The sequence below is a fragment of the Hyaena hyaena genome, unplaced genomic scaffold (assembly GCF_003009895.1).
Source record: "Hyaena hyaena isolate Hyena2069 unplaced genomic scaffold, ASM300989v1 scaffold_320, whole genome shotgun sequence".
Lineage (NCBI taxonomy): Eukaryota > Metazoa > Chordata > Mammalia > Carnivora > Hyaenidae > Hyaena > Hyaena hyaena.
This window is the reverse complement of record NW_024080952.1, coordinates 115,901-128,444: the sequence shown is the minus strand read 5'-3', so window position 1 is coordinate 128,444 and position 12,544 is coordinate 115,901. Positions and strand designations below refer to the sequence as shown.

Below are 12,544 nucleotides of genomic sequence, written 5' to 3'. Positions count from 1 at the left end.
AGACATGGACATAATCCCACTTATCCTGGCTTAGTCTTTATCATCAAGGGGCCTCCGGGAATGTGGGACCAGAATATAAACACAGGGGATCAACACTGTTACACAGCGGATCACTACTGTTGATCAGAGAAGTTTTGCTGTTTGACAGTTGCCTGTGGTTTTTGGCCACTGACTTAACTCTCAGCCTGGGTTTCCTGATTTGTAAGATGGTTTTGTTTTGTTTTGCTTTGTTTGTTAATTTTTGAGAGAGAGAACGTGAGCAGGGGAGGGGCTGGGGTGGAGGTACGTTACAGAGGATCCAAAGCAGGCTCCACTCAGACAGCAGTGAGTCTAATATGGGGCTTGAACTTAGAAACAGTGAGATCATGACCTGAGCTGAAGTTGGACACTCAATCAACTGAGCCACCCAGGTGCCTCAAGACGGTTTTTGTAAGTCAGGATGCTACAGATAGTCTAGGTTCTGCAACACTGAGAAGTAATCTTCTGAATCTCAGTGGCTAAAAATCCATAAAGTTTCATTTTTCATGACACATTCTTTGTGAATGACTGGGGAATGTGTCTGTCTTCATGGAGGCTCCTGGATGATAGATTAGCTTCCCACATGAATATTCCTATCCCCAGGTCCAGACAGAACTTAGGGGGACGAGGGTTGGCAATCAAATGTTGGTCCAGATGAGTTATACACCATATGTATTTATGAACTGTGTTACACAACTGTACCTAATTTCATCTAAGGCAATGAAGGAAGTTTGCATCAGTAACTGCTGCAGAGAGAAATACTACTACTTCACTTTTCATGATTGCTTTGAGTATTAAATAACACACGTGCTTAGTATAATGCCTACACATGGCCAATGCTCCATAATAGAACATAAAACTATTCTTATTGTTTTTATGATTCAGCAGTTGATTATATTTCCAGCATGCTTGACACCATCCACTTTTCTCTTCTCCTTTTTTTCTTCCTCCCAAAAATGCAGAGGTGGATTTAACCTTTTCCTCTCTAGACATACCACAAATTCTTAGTCAGTACAGTTGAGTTCATGCAGTTTTAGACCCAGTTAGGGACTCTACTCTTCTGAGCTTAGGTTTGACGAAGGTAGATGATTCTGTAAGATGCTTGCTTTGTGGAGTGATAGCTTGGATATCTGCAATAGCTCAGGACTGTGTTCACTTTGTTGGTTTTCAATTTAAGAGCACCAGACTTAAAGCAGGCTTTTTCATCTGAGTCAATGTAGAAACGGTCAATATGTATTATATGTCTATGAAGCTGGTTTCTGGATCAATTGCAATTAGTTTGCAGCAGATTGCATTAACATATCTAAAATTAATACGGTGAGTGTTCTAATGAAAGGGAATTGACCAGACCATACTGTGGCAGTTTTAGTCTCTCTCAAATGCTCTTTGCAAATTGTATTTTTTTTTTTCTTATTCTGTTAATGGCTTTAAGTTGGTATGTTAACATATACTTAATCTATTGATCCTTCCCCACCTGCCTTTTAAAAGTGATCCCTGTTAGTTATGTTAGTATATAACTAATGTTTAATCTTTTCTTTCATTAGGGAGCTTTCACTAAATGTCTTAAACTTGAATTTTTTGGTACATTTTGTGATGTGTTATTAAGACTGTTAAGTGAATATGTTCATGTGTGAAATTTTCTTTTTCAAATTAACTAATATTTCATCAAGACTTAAAATTCAGAAGTAAGATTAACAAATAATATACAGTTAATAAATCATACAGTAAGTGATATGACCATACTTCTTTGTCAATTTATTTTAAACCTCTGGTACTATTCAGAAGGGTGGAACAGAAAGATATCTTTAGGCTAGATCATGTCAAAATTTGAATTTTTATGAGTGTGTAAAAATTATTTTGTTTTAGGTCTGAAAGACTTTTGCTTTTCTATTTTTAGTGAAAGTCACTTTGTGGAAATGAAAAATTGTCTGTAGTTGGGAAACAAAAGGACAAAAGGCAGGACTTATGCATTTGGCCATTCTTGAGTATCTTCCATATGCCAAGCACCATCATATTCTTCTTAAAGATACAAACAATTTGAAGACACACTCTGCCCTTGAGTAAAACTCAGTTTAGTTGGAAGGCTCTAGAGCCTCCTTGGAATGTCCTTTAACCAGAAGACCTCCACGAGTGCATTATAGCTTAGAGACTGCAGAAGAAAATGCCATTTTAAAGACACATTTGAGGTCCTGAAATCTAATGGTTCCATGTTGTAAAGCCCTCTGGACCTGAGTTTATGGTCTGTGTGATACTGCCCAGGCCACCCCTCAAGGCCATTGACAGAAGACACTAGGCAGCCTGACAGGTGATTTTCCTCCACTCTTGTGATTCTGTTGTCTGGCTGACTTTTTTGGTTTGTGCATTATTGGCATTGTTTTCTTACCTACTGTTGGGCAGGGTTTTTTTGTTTTTTTGTGTTTTGTTTTTGCATCAGGACTCATGGATGGAAATGAGTTTAAACTAGGTATATTCATTCTTTTTTCTTTTCAAAATAGGGAATGCTGTTGCTCTTATTTAATAAAATCAGAATTTATTTGTTCATGTTATTCTGCTCCTTAATTACTTTCTTTAAGCACAGATTAAAAAGTAATTAATAGTGCATATTGGAAAAAACCACTTCTACATGATACTTAAGCAAAGTTACATTAATAGTTAATATATGAGTTGCAGTGTTTAGGAAGTAATTTATTTATGATGATTCAGGTTACTATCCTCAAATTTGGTTTGTAAAAGAGATAATCTCCTTTAACGATAATGATTTTACCTAGAGTCCATTAAAAAGCGTGGCAAAGAAGTGTCTTAGTCTGGGTCCATTGAACCTCAAAGTGTTAAAAAAATTTTCTGAGATACCTTACACTGATTAAAAGTGTGCACACAGTTATTAAAATAATGCTATGAACCTTATTTGGGGTGGGAATGGGGGAATGTATATACTCTATAATTCATTTCTTAACATTTTAGAAAGTAACTTTTTAGCGGTGCCTGGATAGCTTAGGTGGTTGTCTTCAATTCTTGGTTTTGGCTCAGGGCATGATCTCACGGGCTGTGGGTTCCAGCCCCGAGTCGGGCTCTGCACTGACCACGCAGTGCCTGATTTGGATTCTCCTCCTCCCCCCCCCCCCCCCCCCCCCCCCCGCTTGTTCTCCTATGCTCTCTCTTTCTCAAATAAATAAACTTAAGAAAATAACTTTTTATTCTTTTTTTTTTTTTAAACGGGTTTCTTTACTCTTAAATATTTATAGACTCAGGGAGCTGCAAAAAAAAAGAAAAGAAAAAAGCAACAGTCCCACATATCCTTCTCCCTCTTCTCCTCACATTTTGTCAATATCAAAACCAGGAAATTGATTTTGGTACCTTCTTGTTAGCTAGGTGATAGACCCTATTCACTTTTCACCATTTCTTTAAATCTGCCTTCATTTGTGCCTGTGGTTGTCTTTAATATTTTTGATTCGAAAAACAAGCATGGAGAATTTATATAGGATTTTTTTCCTTTTTGTTTTTTAATGTTTTATTTATTTCTGAGAGAGGGAGAGAGACAGCGTGAGCAGGGGAGGATCAGAGAGAGAGGGAGTCACAGACTGAAACAGGCTCCAGGCTCTGAGCTGGCAGTCAGCACAGAGCCCGACGGGGGGCTCGAACCCACAACTGTGAGATCATGACCTGAGCCGAAGCCGGACGCTTAACCGACTGAGCCACTCACGTGCCCCGGATTTTTTTTCCTTTTAAAAAAAGGTGTTGCTGATTGTCGTTTGTGGGTACCTTTAAGACTGGATACATACGTTGACTGTTATTTTCTTGTTATTTATAAGCATTCTTACCCCTCCCCCTCTCAATCTCTCTAGGCAGTGCAGTTAACCCCCCGACGATGGCTGAACCTGCAGGAATACCAGAGCAAGAAACTCATGTCTGAAAATGGAGTGAAAGTTCAAAGATTCTTTGTAGCAGACAGTGCGAAGGAAGCTCTGGAGGCTGCTAAGAAACTAAGTAAGCTAATTCACAACAGGTGAAATACACTTGCCCAAATTAGCAACTTCACAGGTAGCCCTGTCCCAGTAGGTAAATTTCTTTGTATATAACCGGCTATGATGATACAGTGGAGAGCTTTTGAATTGCAAAGGCAAAAAGACCCAATTAGGAAAACTCGATTCTTTTTTCACGAGATAGCAGCATCTGCGATGTCACTGTGGTAATTTTTCCAAAAATTTCAGCTACCTTTTCACGTAGTTCTCTTTTCTGTGGGATAGTGGCAGGGAGAAATATGGGCATAGAGTGTCAAAGAGAAGCCCACAGCAGGGTAAGGCAGGAAAGATGATTGGCATCCTTTTTAAGCCTCTAATAGGGAAAGTTCTCTAAGTGGAGGAGAGGAAGGGGAAGAACAAACATACCTTTGGACATGCTGAGTTTGGGTCAGGGTTTTGCCCTCCCGTTTATGAGCTCTGTAACTTTGTATAAGTGCCTTCTTTTTGGGCCTCAGTTTCCTTATCTAAAAATTAAGGCTAATCTGTTATTTCCTAATGCTGGTGTGAGCCTTTAAAGGAGACTATACATTGGTAGGTGGTAGAAAATAACTAATTTCCCTAATTATAGATTAAGTAGGAACCAGATCCAGCTGTTTTTCCATGAATATTCCTTCTGGAAGCCTACAGACTTTCTTACTGTCAGTCTGGATTAGCACTGCCCACTAGAAATATAATGTGAGCCACATAAGTATTTCAGAATTTTCTGTATTCAGAAAAGTAAAAAGAAATGGGTGAAATTAGTTTTATAGTATATTTCGTTTACCCCAATATATCCAAACTGTTATCATTCCAACATGTAAATAATGTAAAACACTTATCAATGGAACAGTGTACATCCAGTTTTCCTCCTAATCTTCAGAAATCTGGTTTGTATCTGACATTCCAGCCCATCTCATGTCACACAAACCATATTCAAATACTCGATAGACAGGTGGGGCTGGTGGCTGTGGTGTCAGTCAGCATAGATCTGGACACTAGAAGGATGTACATATGTAATCTTTGCCTGCAGTCTTGGAGAGCAATTGTTTCCCACCAGAGAGAATAGAGCATCTGCTAACTGCCCTTGCCAGGCAGCTGTAACAAACAAGTTTGAGAGTGCAAGATAGAAGCAGGCTCCATATTTCAATTTCCCAATTTTCTATGCTCTTTTAAGAGTAAGCAGTGAGGTACTTCAGCTAGTAATCGTTCTTTTATCTCCCTTCCAGAGTTCCCCCAGATGCTTATCTGCCAGATCCTTTCTATGTTTTGTCAGTTGAAATGTATGTTTATTCTTTCCTTCAACAAATATTTATTGATTGTCAGCCACATGTGTTAGGCACCGTGGATACAGCTGTGGAAGAGAAGCAAGCCCTCTTTTCAAAACTTACAGTTGAGAAAGAAATTAATTGGTAATTTTCAGATGCTAAATGTAGAAATTGAGAGTGACTTATAGTTTAAGACATGGAAATTGGTTTCATTTTCAAAAACTATCAGAATTGGTTTTCATGGTGGAAAAAAAAAGGTAACATTCGCTCCACACCTGGATGAGAGCTCCTCTGTGCGGTGTGAGAATAGACTCAGTAAAGGTTAGTACTCCAGCCTTTTTACATGAAAGGATCATTTTTGTTTTATACTCCTGTGATTTGAGGAATGGATAATGAGAACAAAGAAATGTAAAGTTCATGTTGGTATTTGGTCTTCATTTTCCCCATTATTTCTTCAAATGTGCTGACACACTAGTATTCCAGATATAAGGGTCCTTCTTAAGGGGATTCTGGAAATCGGCTGATTACCACTCTCTCCCCAGTTAGGCATAGCATAGCAGAGAGGGCTTATGTTTCACATTTTCAATGGAGATTTGGGCTTACCGAACTAAGTGGCTTCTTAGTCACCATTTGGTTTTATAATCATTTATTTAGCTGCTGCTTTGTGGTTGGGCATTCTATACTGTGTAAAGACAGAATTGTTGCTCTTCAGGAATTAACAGGGTGGCCTTTATATGCTGGGCCCAGGGTGAAGGCAGGAAAAGAGACAGACAATAAAGCAAGTTTAAATAAAAGAAAAGTAAAATTGAGAAAATTAAAGTACACTTTCCAAAAAGCCATTTTGTTTCTTGAGGAGTGGTTGTAGGAAAATGAGAATGACAGGGCTGTGTCTGTGGCTTGGCCGTGCAAACCTTTGATATGTCATTTAAGTGATGTGGCCATGGGAGTGCCTCTCTGATCCTGTTCACGGCTAAAAGGGAATTTAGAGAAGGAATCCAAGGCTCTCATTTGCTGAATGAATGAGTAATCCTTTTCTTACTCAGTGAGGACTTTTGGAGGAAGGAAGGTCCCCTCTGGCTTTTGTTGTATAATAGACAATTTTGATCCAAGGGATTATTTGTAGTATTGAAAGAAGAGATGGTACCAAGTCCAGTTAGTTAAAAATGAAACAAATTGATTGTAAGTATAAAAGTCACTGAGGTTGGCTAGAGAAAGCAAACCAAGAAGAATCTGGCAAAACTTCACAGTGCTCACCTTATTTTATTGTTGCTGCAAGGTAGATAGGAACCAGTAGCACAAGTTTTAGTAAATAGATTTGAAGTTAAGGTTAAAGCTGGACTACACATGCATCTTTCTCCTTGCACTGAAAATGGGACATCTGCCCTATAATTAGGATATTTTAATGGAGAAAAATTACAGAAAAGGATAATATGCTTAATGTGTGGTAAGTGCTATATAAGAATTTGTTACTGTCATCATCATTATTAGCATATGATTCCAAGGGGTTCACCACTGTCATGATTCAAATTCAGAGACAGATCCGAGGTGTGTGATCAGTATTTCTTGATCCTGTGTTAAGATTTTCATATTTTAATTTGAAAACTTTATAAATGGCTGAAATGTATTTGTGTACTACCACTCAATTTTATTCATACTTGGATGTATTTGATACACAGCGATACGTGTAAAATATTTTGAAAATAAGTGTTGGTGTTACTCATGCCTGTGATTTCCAGGAATCTCTGTGTGGATTATAAAGCTCTTTCTTTGTGTCTGAACCCATATTCCTGGTTGCCTGTTGGCTGTCTATTTGTGGGTGCCTCCATCTTTCCTGGCGCAAATGGAATTTGTCACCTCTGGAGGTTGCTCCGAACCTTCTCTTTTTCTTATCTCCTATTTACCCATCTGGGATTCCTCCAGATCATCTTTTTTTTCCTTTAAGTTTCTATTTAAATTCCAGTTCGTTAATATACAGTATTATGGTATACAGTGTACTGATTCAACACTTCCATACACCACCCGGTGCTCATCATGACAAGTGCACTCCTTAATCCCCATCACCTGTTTTACCCATTCCCCGCCCCACCTCTCTTCTGGTAAGCATCAGTTTGCTCTCTGTCATTAAGAATCTGTTTCTTGATTTGTCTCTCTCAGTTTTTTTCCACTTTTCTCATTTATTTTGTTTCTTAAATTTTACATATGAGTGAAATCCTATGGTGTTTGTCTTTCTCTGACATATTTTGTGTAGCATTATACTGTCTAGCTACATCCATGATGTTGCAAATCATGAGATTTTATTCCTTTTTATGGCTAAATAATAGTCCATCATACATACACACACTACACTCTTCTTTATCCATTCATCAGTTGATGCTCACTTGGTTCACTTCCATATCTTGGCTACTGTAAATAATGCTGCAATAAAAATAGATGTGCATAAATCCCTTTGAATTAGTATTTTTATATTCTTTGCATAAGTAGCCTGTAGTGCAATTGATGGATCATATGGTAGTTCTGTTTCTAACATTTTGAGGAATGTCCACACTGTTTTCCATAGTAGGTGCACCAGTTTGTATTCCCAGTGCATGAGTGTTTCTTTTTGTCCACTCCTTGCCAATGCCTTTTGTTTCTTGTGTGTTGAGTTTAGCCATTCTGACTGGCGTGAGGTGATATCTCATCATAGTTTTGATTTACATTTCCTTGATACCAAGATGATGAACATCTTTGTATGAGTCTTTTGGCTGTCTGTATGTCTTCTTTGGAAGAATGTGTATTCCTGTCTTCTGCCCATTTTTTAATTGGTTTATTTGTGCAGTATTTTTACTGTTGAGTTGTATAAGTTCTTTATATATTTTGGCTGCTAACCCTTTATCAGATATGTCATTTGCAAAAACCTCCCATTTCATAGGTTGCCTTGTAGCATTGTTGATTGTTTCCTTCACTGTACAGAAGATTTAAAAAAAATTTTTTTTAATGTTTTATTTATTTTTGAGAGAGAAGGAGAGACAGCATGAGCAGGGGAGGGTCAGAGAGAGAGGGAGACACAGAGTCTGAAACAGGCTCCAGGCTCTGAGCTGGCTGCCAGCACAGAATCTGATGCAGGGCTCGAACCCACAAACTGTGAGATAATGACCTGAGCCGAAGTTGGACGCTTAACCGACTAAGCCACCCAGGCACCCCACTGTACAGAAGCTTTTTATCCTGATGATAGTTCATTTTTGCTTTTGTTCCCCTTGCCTCAGAAGACATATTTAGAAAGAAGTTGCTACAGCTGATGTCAAAGAAGTTACTGCCTGTGTTCTCTTCTAGGATTCTGGTCTCAGATTTAGATTTTTAATCCATTTTGGAATTATTTTTGTGTATGGTGTAAGGAAGTGGTCCAGTTTCATTCTTTTGCATGTTACTATCCAGTTTTCCCAACACCCCATTTGTTAAAGAGACTGCTCTTTTCCCATTGGATATTCTTTTCCTGGTTTGTCAAAGATTAATTGATCATGTAGTTGTGAGTTTATTACTGGGTTTTCTATTCCATTTTATTGCTCTATGTATCTGTTTTTGTGCCAGTACCGTGCTGTTTTGATTACTCTAGCTGTGTAATACAACTTAAGTCTGGGATTATGATGCCTCCAGCTTGGCTTTGCTTTTTTTTTTTTTTTTTAATTTTTTTTATTTCTAGGAGAGAGCGAGAGCGAGAGAGAGACAGCGTGAGCAGGGGAGGGTCAGAGAGAGAGGGAGTCACAGACTGAAACAGGCTCCAGGCTCTGAGCTGGCAGTCAGCACAGAGCCCGACGCGGGGCTCGAACCCACGAACCGCGAGATCATGACCTAAGCGAAAGTTGGACGCTTAACCGACTAAGCCACCCAGGTGCCCCTGGCTTTGCTTTTTTAAGATTGCTTTGGCTATTTGTAGCCTTTTGTGGTGCCTTACAAATTTTAGGACTATTTGTTCTGGTTTTGTGAAAAATGCTGTTGGTATTTTGATAGGGATTGCATTGAATCTTGTCACTTGCTTTGGGTTGTATAGACATTTTACAGTATTTGTTCTTCCAGTCCATGAACATGAAATGTCTTTCCCTTTCTTTGTGTCCTCTTCAATTACTTTCATCAGTGTGTTCAAGTTTTCAGAGTATAGGTCTTTTACACTCTTTGGTTAGTGTATTCTCATTATTTTTGGTGCAGTTATAAATGAGGTTGTTTTCTTAATTTCTCCTGCTGCTGCTTCATTATTGGTGTATAGCAGTACAACACATATCTTTTTTTAAGTTTATTTTTATTTTGAGAGAGAGAGGTGGAGAGACAGATTGTGAGGGGATAGGGAGAGAGAGAGAGGGAGAGAGAATTTCAAGCAGGCTCCCTGCTAACAGCACAGATCTCACAAACCATGAGATCATGACCTGAGCCAAGAGTCAGATGCTCAACTGACTGAGCCACCTAAGTGCCCCCAAATGAAACAGACTTATTTGCATTGATTTTGTGTCCTGTAAATTTACTGAATTCATTCATCAGTTCTAGGAGTTTTTTGGTAGAGTTGTTCAGATTTTCTATATATAGTATCATGACATCTACAAATAGTGGAAGGTTTTACTTCTTCCTTACTGATATGGATGCCTTTTATTTCTTTTTGTTGTCTGATTGCTGTGGCTAGGACTTCCAATACTGTGTTCAATAAAAGTGGTGACAGTGGATGTCTTTGTCTTGTTCCTGACCTTAGGGGAAAAGTTCTCATTTTTTTCCCATTGATGATCATAGCTGTGTGTATTTCATATATGGCCTTTATTATGTTCCCTCTAAACCTGCTTTATTGAGGGTTTGTATCATGAATGAAAGTTGTACTTTGTTAAATGGTTTTTTGCAGCTGTTAAAATGGTCATATGGGAGCGCCTGGGTGGCTTAGTTGGTTGAGCGTCCGACTTTCCCTTAGGTCATGATCTCACGGTTCGTGGGTTCAAGCCCCGTGTCAGGCTCTGTGCTGACTGCCAGCTCAGAGCCTGGAGCCTGTTTCAGAGTCTGTGTCTCCCTCTCTCTCTGACCCTCCCCTGCTCACGCTGTCTCTCTCTCCTAGAAATAAATAAAAATATTAAAAAAAAAAAAGATCATATGGTTTGTATTCTTTCTCTTGTTTATAAAATGTATCACATTGATTGGTGTGCAAATGTTGAAACATGCTTGCAACCTAGGAATAAATCCACTTGATTGTGATAAATGATTTTATTAATGTATTGTTGAATTCATTTTTCTAGTATTTTATCGAAGGTTTTGCATCTGTGTACATCAGGGATTTTGGTCTATAGTTCTCCTTCGTGGTGGTGTCTTTATCTGGTTTGGTATTAGGATAATGCTGGCCTCTTAGAATGAATTTGGAAGTTTTCTTTTCTGTTTTTAGAAACAGTTTGTGAAGAATAGGTATTAACTCTTCTTTAACTCTTTGATAGAATTTGCCTGTGAAGCCCTCTAGTCCTGGACTTTTGCTTGTTGTGGTTTTATTTTGATTTCTGATTCTATTTCTTTGCTGGTCATTGGTCTGTTCAAATTATCTAATTTTTCCTGTTTCAACTTTGGTAGTTTATATGTTTCTTGAAATTTATCCTTCTCTTCTAGGTTGTCCAATGTTGGCCTGCAATTTTTCATAATATTCCTTTATAATACTTTGTATTTCTCTGGTGTTGGTTGTTATTTCTCCTCTTTCATTTGTGATTTTGTTTGGGTTCTTTCTCTTTTTTTTGATGAATCTGGCTAGAGGTTTATTAATTTTGTTGATCTTTTTTAAGAATTAGTTCCTGGTTTCATTGATCTGTTCGATTTTTTTTTTTTTTTTAGTTTCTATTTCATTTATTTCTGCATTAATCATTATGATTTCCTTCCTTCTGATTTTGGGGTTTGTTTGTTCTTTTACTAGCTCCTTTAAGGTATAAGGTTAGTTTGCTAATTTGATGTTTTTCTTGCTCTTGAGTAGGCCTGTATTGCTATAAACTTCATTTTTAAAGCTGCTCTTGCTATATCCTAAAGATTTTGGACTGTTGTATTTTTATTTTCATGTGTTTCCATGTTCTTTTAAGAACTTTGATTTCCTGGCTGACCCATTCATTATTTAGTAGCATGTTATTTAACCTCTATGTATTTGTGGTCTTTCCAGATTTTTTCTTGTGGTTGCCTTCTAATTTCATAATAATGTAGTCAGAAAAGATCCATAATATGTCTTTGATCTTCTTGAATTTGTTGAGGCCTGTTTTGTGGTCTAACACAAATGAGAATGTTACATATGCACTTGAAAAGAATGTGTATTCTACTGTTTATGAGTGGAATGTTCTGAATATATTAAGTCCATCTGTTCCAGGGTGTCATTCAAAACCATTGTTTCTTTGTTGATTTTCTGTTTAGATGATCTGTCCATTGATGCGAGTGGGGCATTAAAGTACCTTATTATTTCTTTATTATTATTGATTAGTTATTAACTGTTTTATGTCTTTGGGTGCTCCTCTGTTGGGTGCATAAATATTTATAATTGTTTTATCTTCTTGTTGGATTATCCCCTTTATTATTATATAGTATCCTTCTCTTTCTCTTGTTGTAGCCTTCATTTTAAAGTCTGTTTTGTCTGATATAGGTATTGCTATTCTGACTTTCTTGTGACCTCCATTTGCATGATAGATGTTTCTCCGTCACTTCACTTTCAATCTGTAGGCGTCTTTAGGTCTAAAATGGGTCTTGTTGGCAGCATATACATTGGTCTTACTTTTTTAATCCATTCTGTCACCCTATGTCTTTTGATTGGAATGTTTAGTCCATTTACATTCAATTACTGGTAGTATTACAGCAATTACTGGTAGGTATGTTTTAATTGTCATTTTGTTATTTCCTTGATGTTTGTTTCTGAAGATTTTCTCTGATCCTTTCTTGTTTTTCTCTCCTTTATGTTTTACTGATTTTCTTTGGTGATGTATTTGGACCTTTTCCATTTATTCTTTGCATATTTATTAGTGGTTTTTAATATATGGTTACCATTAGATTTGTATATAACCTCTTTGCATATAGCAGTCTAGATTAAGTTGATGGTTTTCTAGGATTGAATCCATTCTTCTCCTTACATTTTAGGTATATGGTATCATATTTTATATCCCTTTATTTTGTTAAATTCTTGACTGATTTTTACAGAAATATTCATTTATACTGCTTTTGTGTTTTCTACCTTTATATTTTCAATTCTATTTCTCCTTTCCACTCAGACAGTCACCTTTAATATTTCTTGTAGGGCTAGTTTAGTGG

The 12,544-nt window shown here is 37.4% G+C and overlaps 1 protein-coding gene across 1 annotated transcript in view; it reads left to right on the top strand.

Moving 5' to 3' along the window:
- SUCLG2 (succinate-CoA ligase GDP-forming subunit beta) overlaps nucleotides 1-12,544 on the top strand; it is a 169,321-nt gene that overhangs the window by 47,423 nt on the left and 109,354 nt on the right. Inside the window, exon 2 of the mRNA XM_039248861.1 lies at nucleotides 3,861-4,002. Coding sequence (XP_039104792.1) covers nucleotides 3,861-4,002 — 142 coding nt within the window. The remainder of the gene's footprint in view (nucleotides 1-3,860; nucleotides 4,003-12,544) is intronic.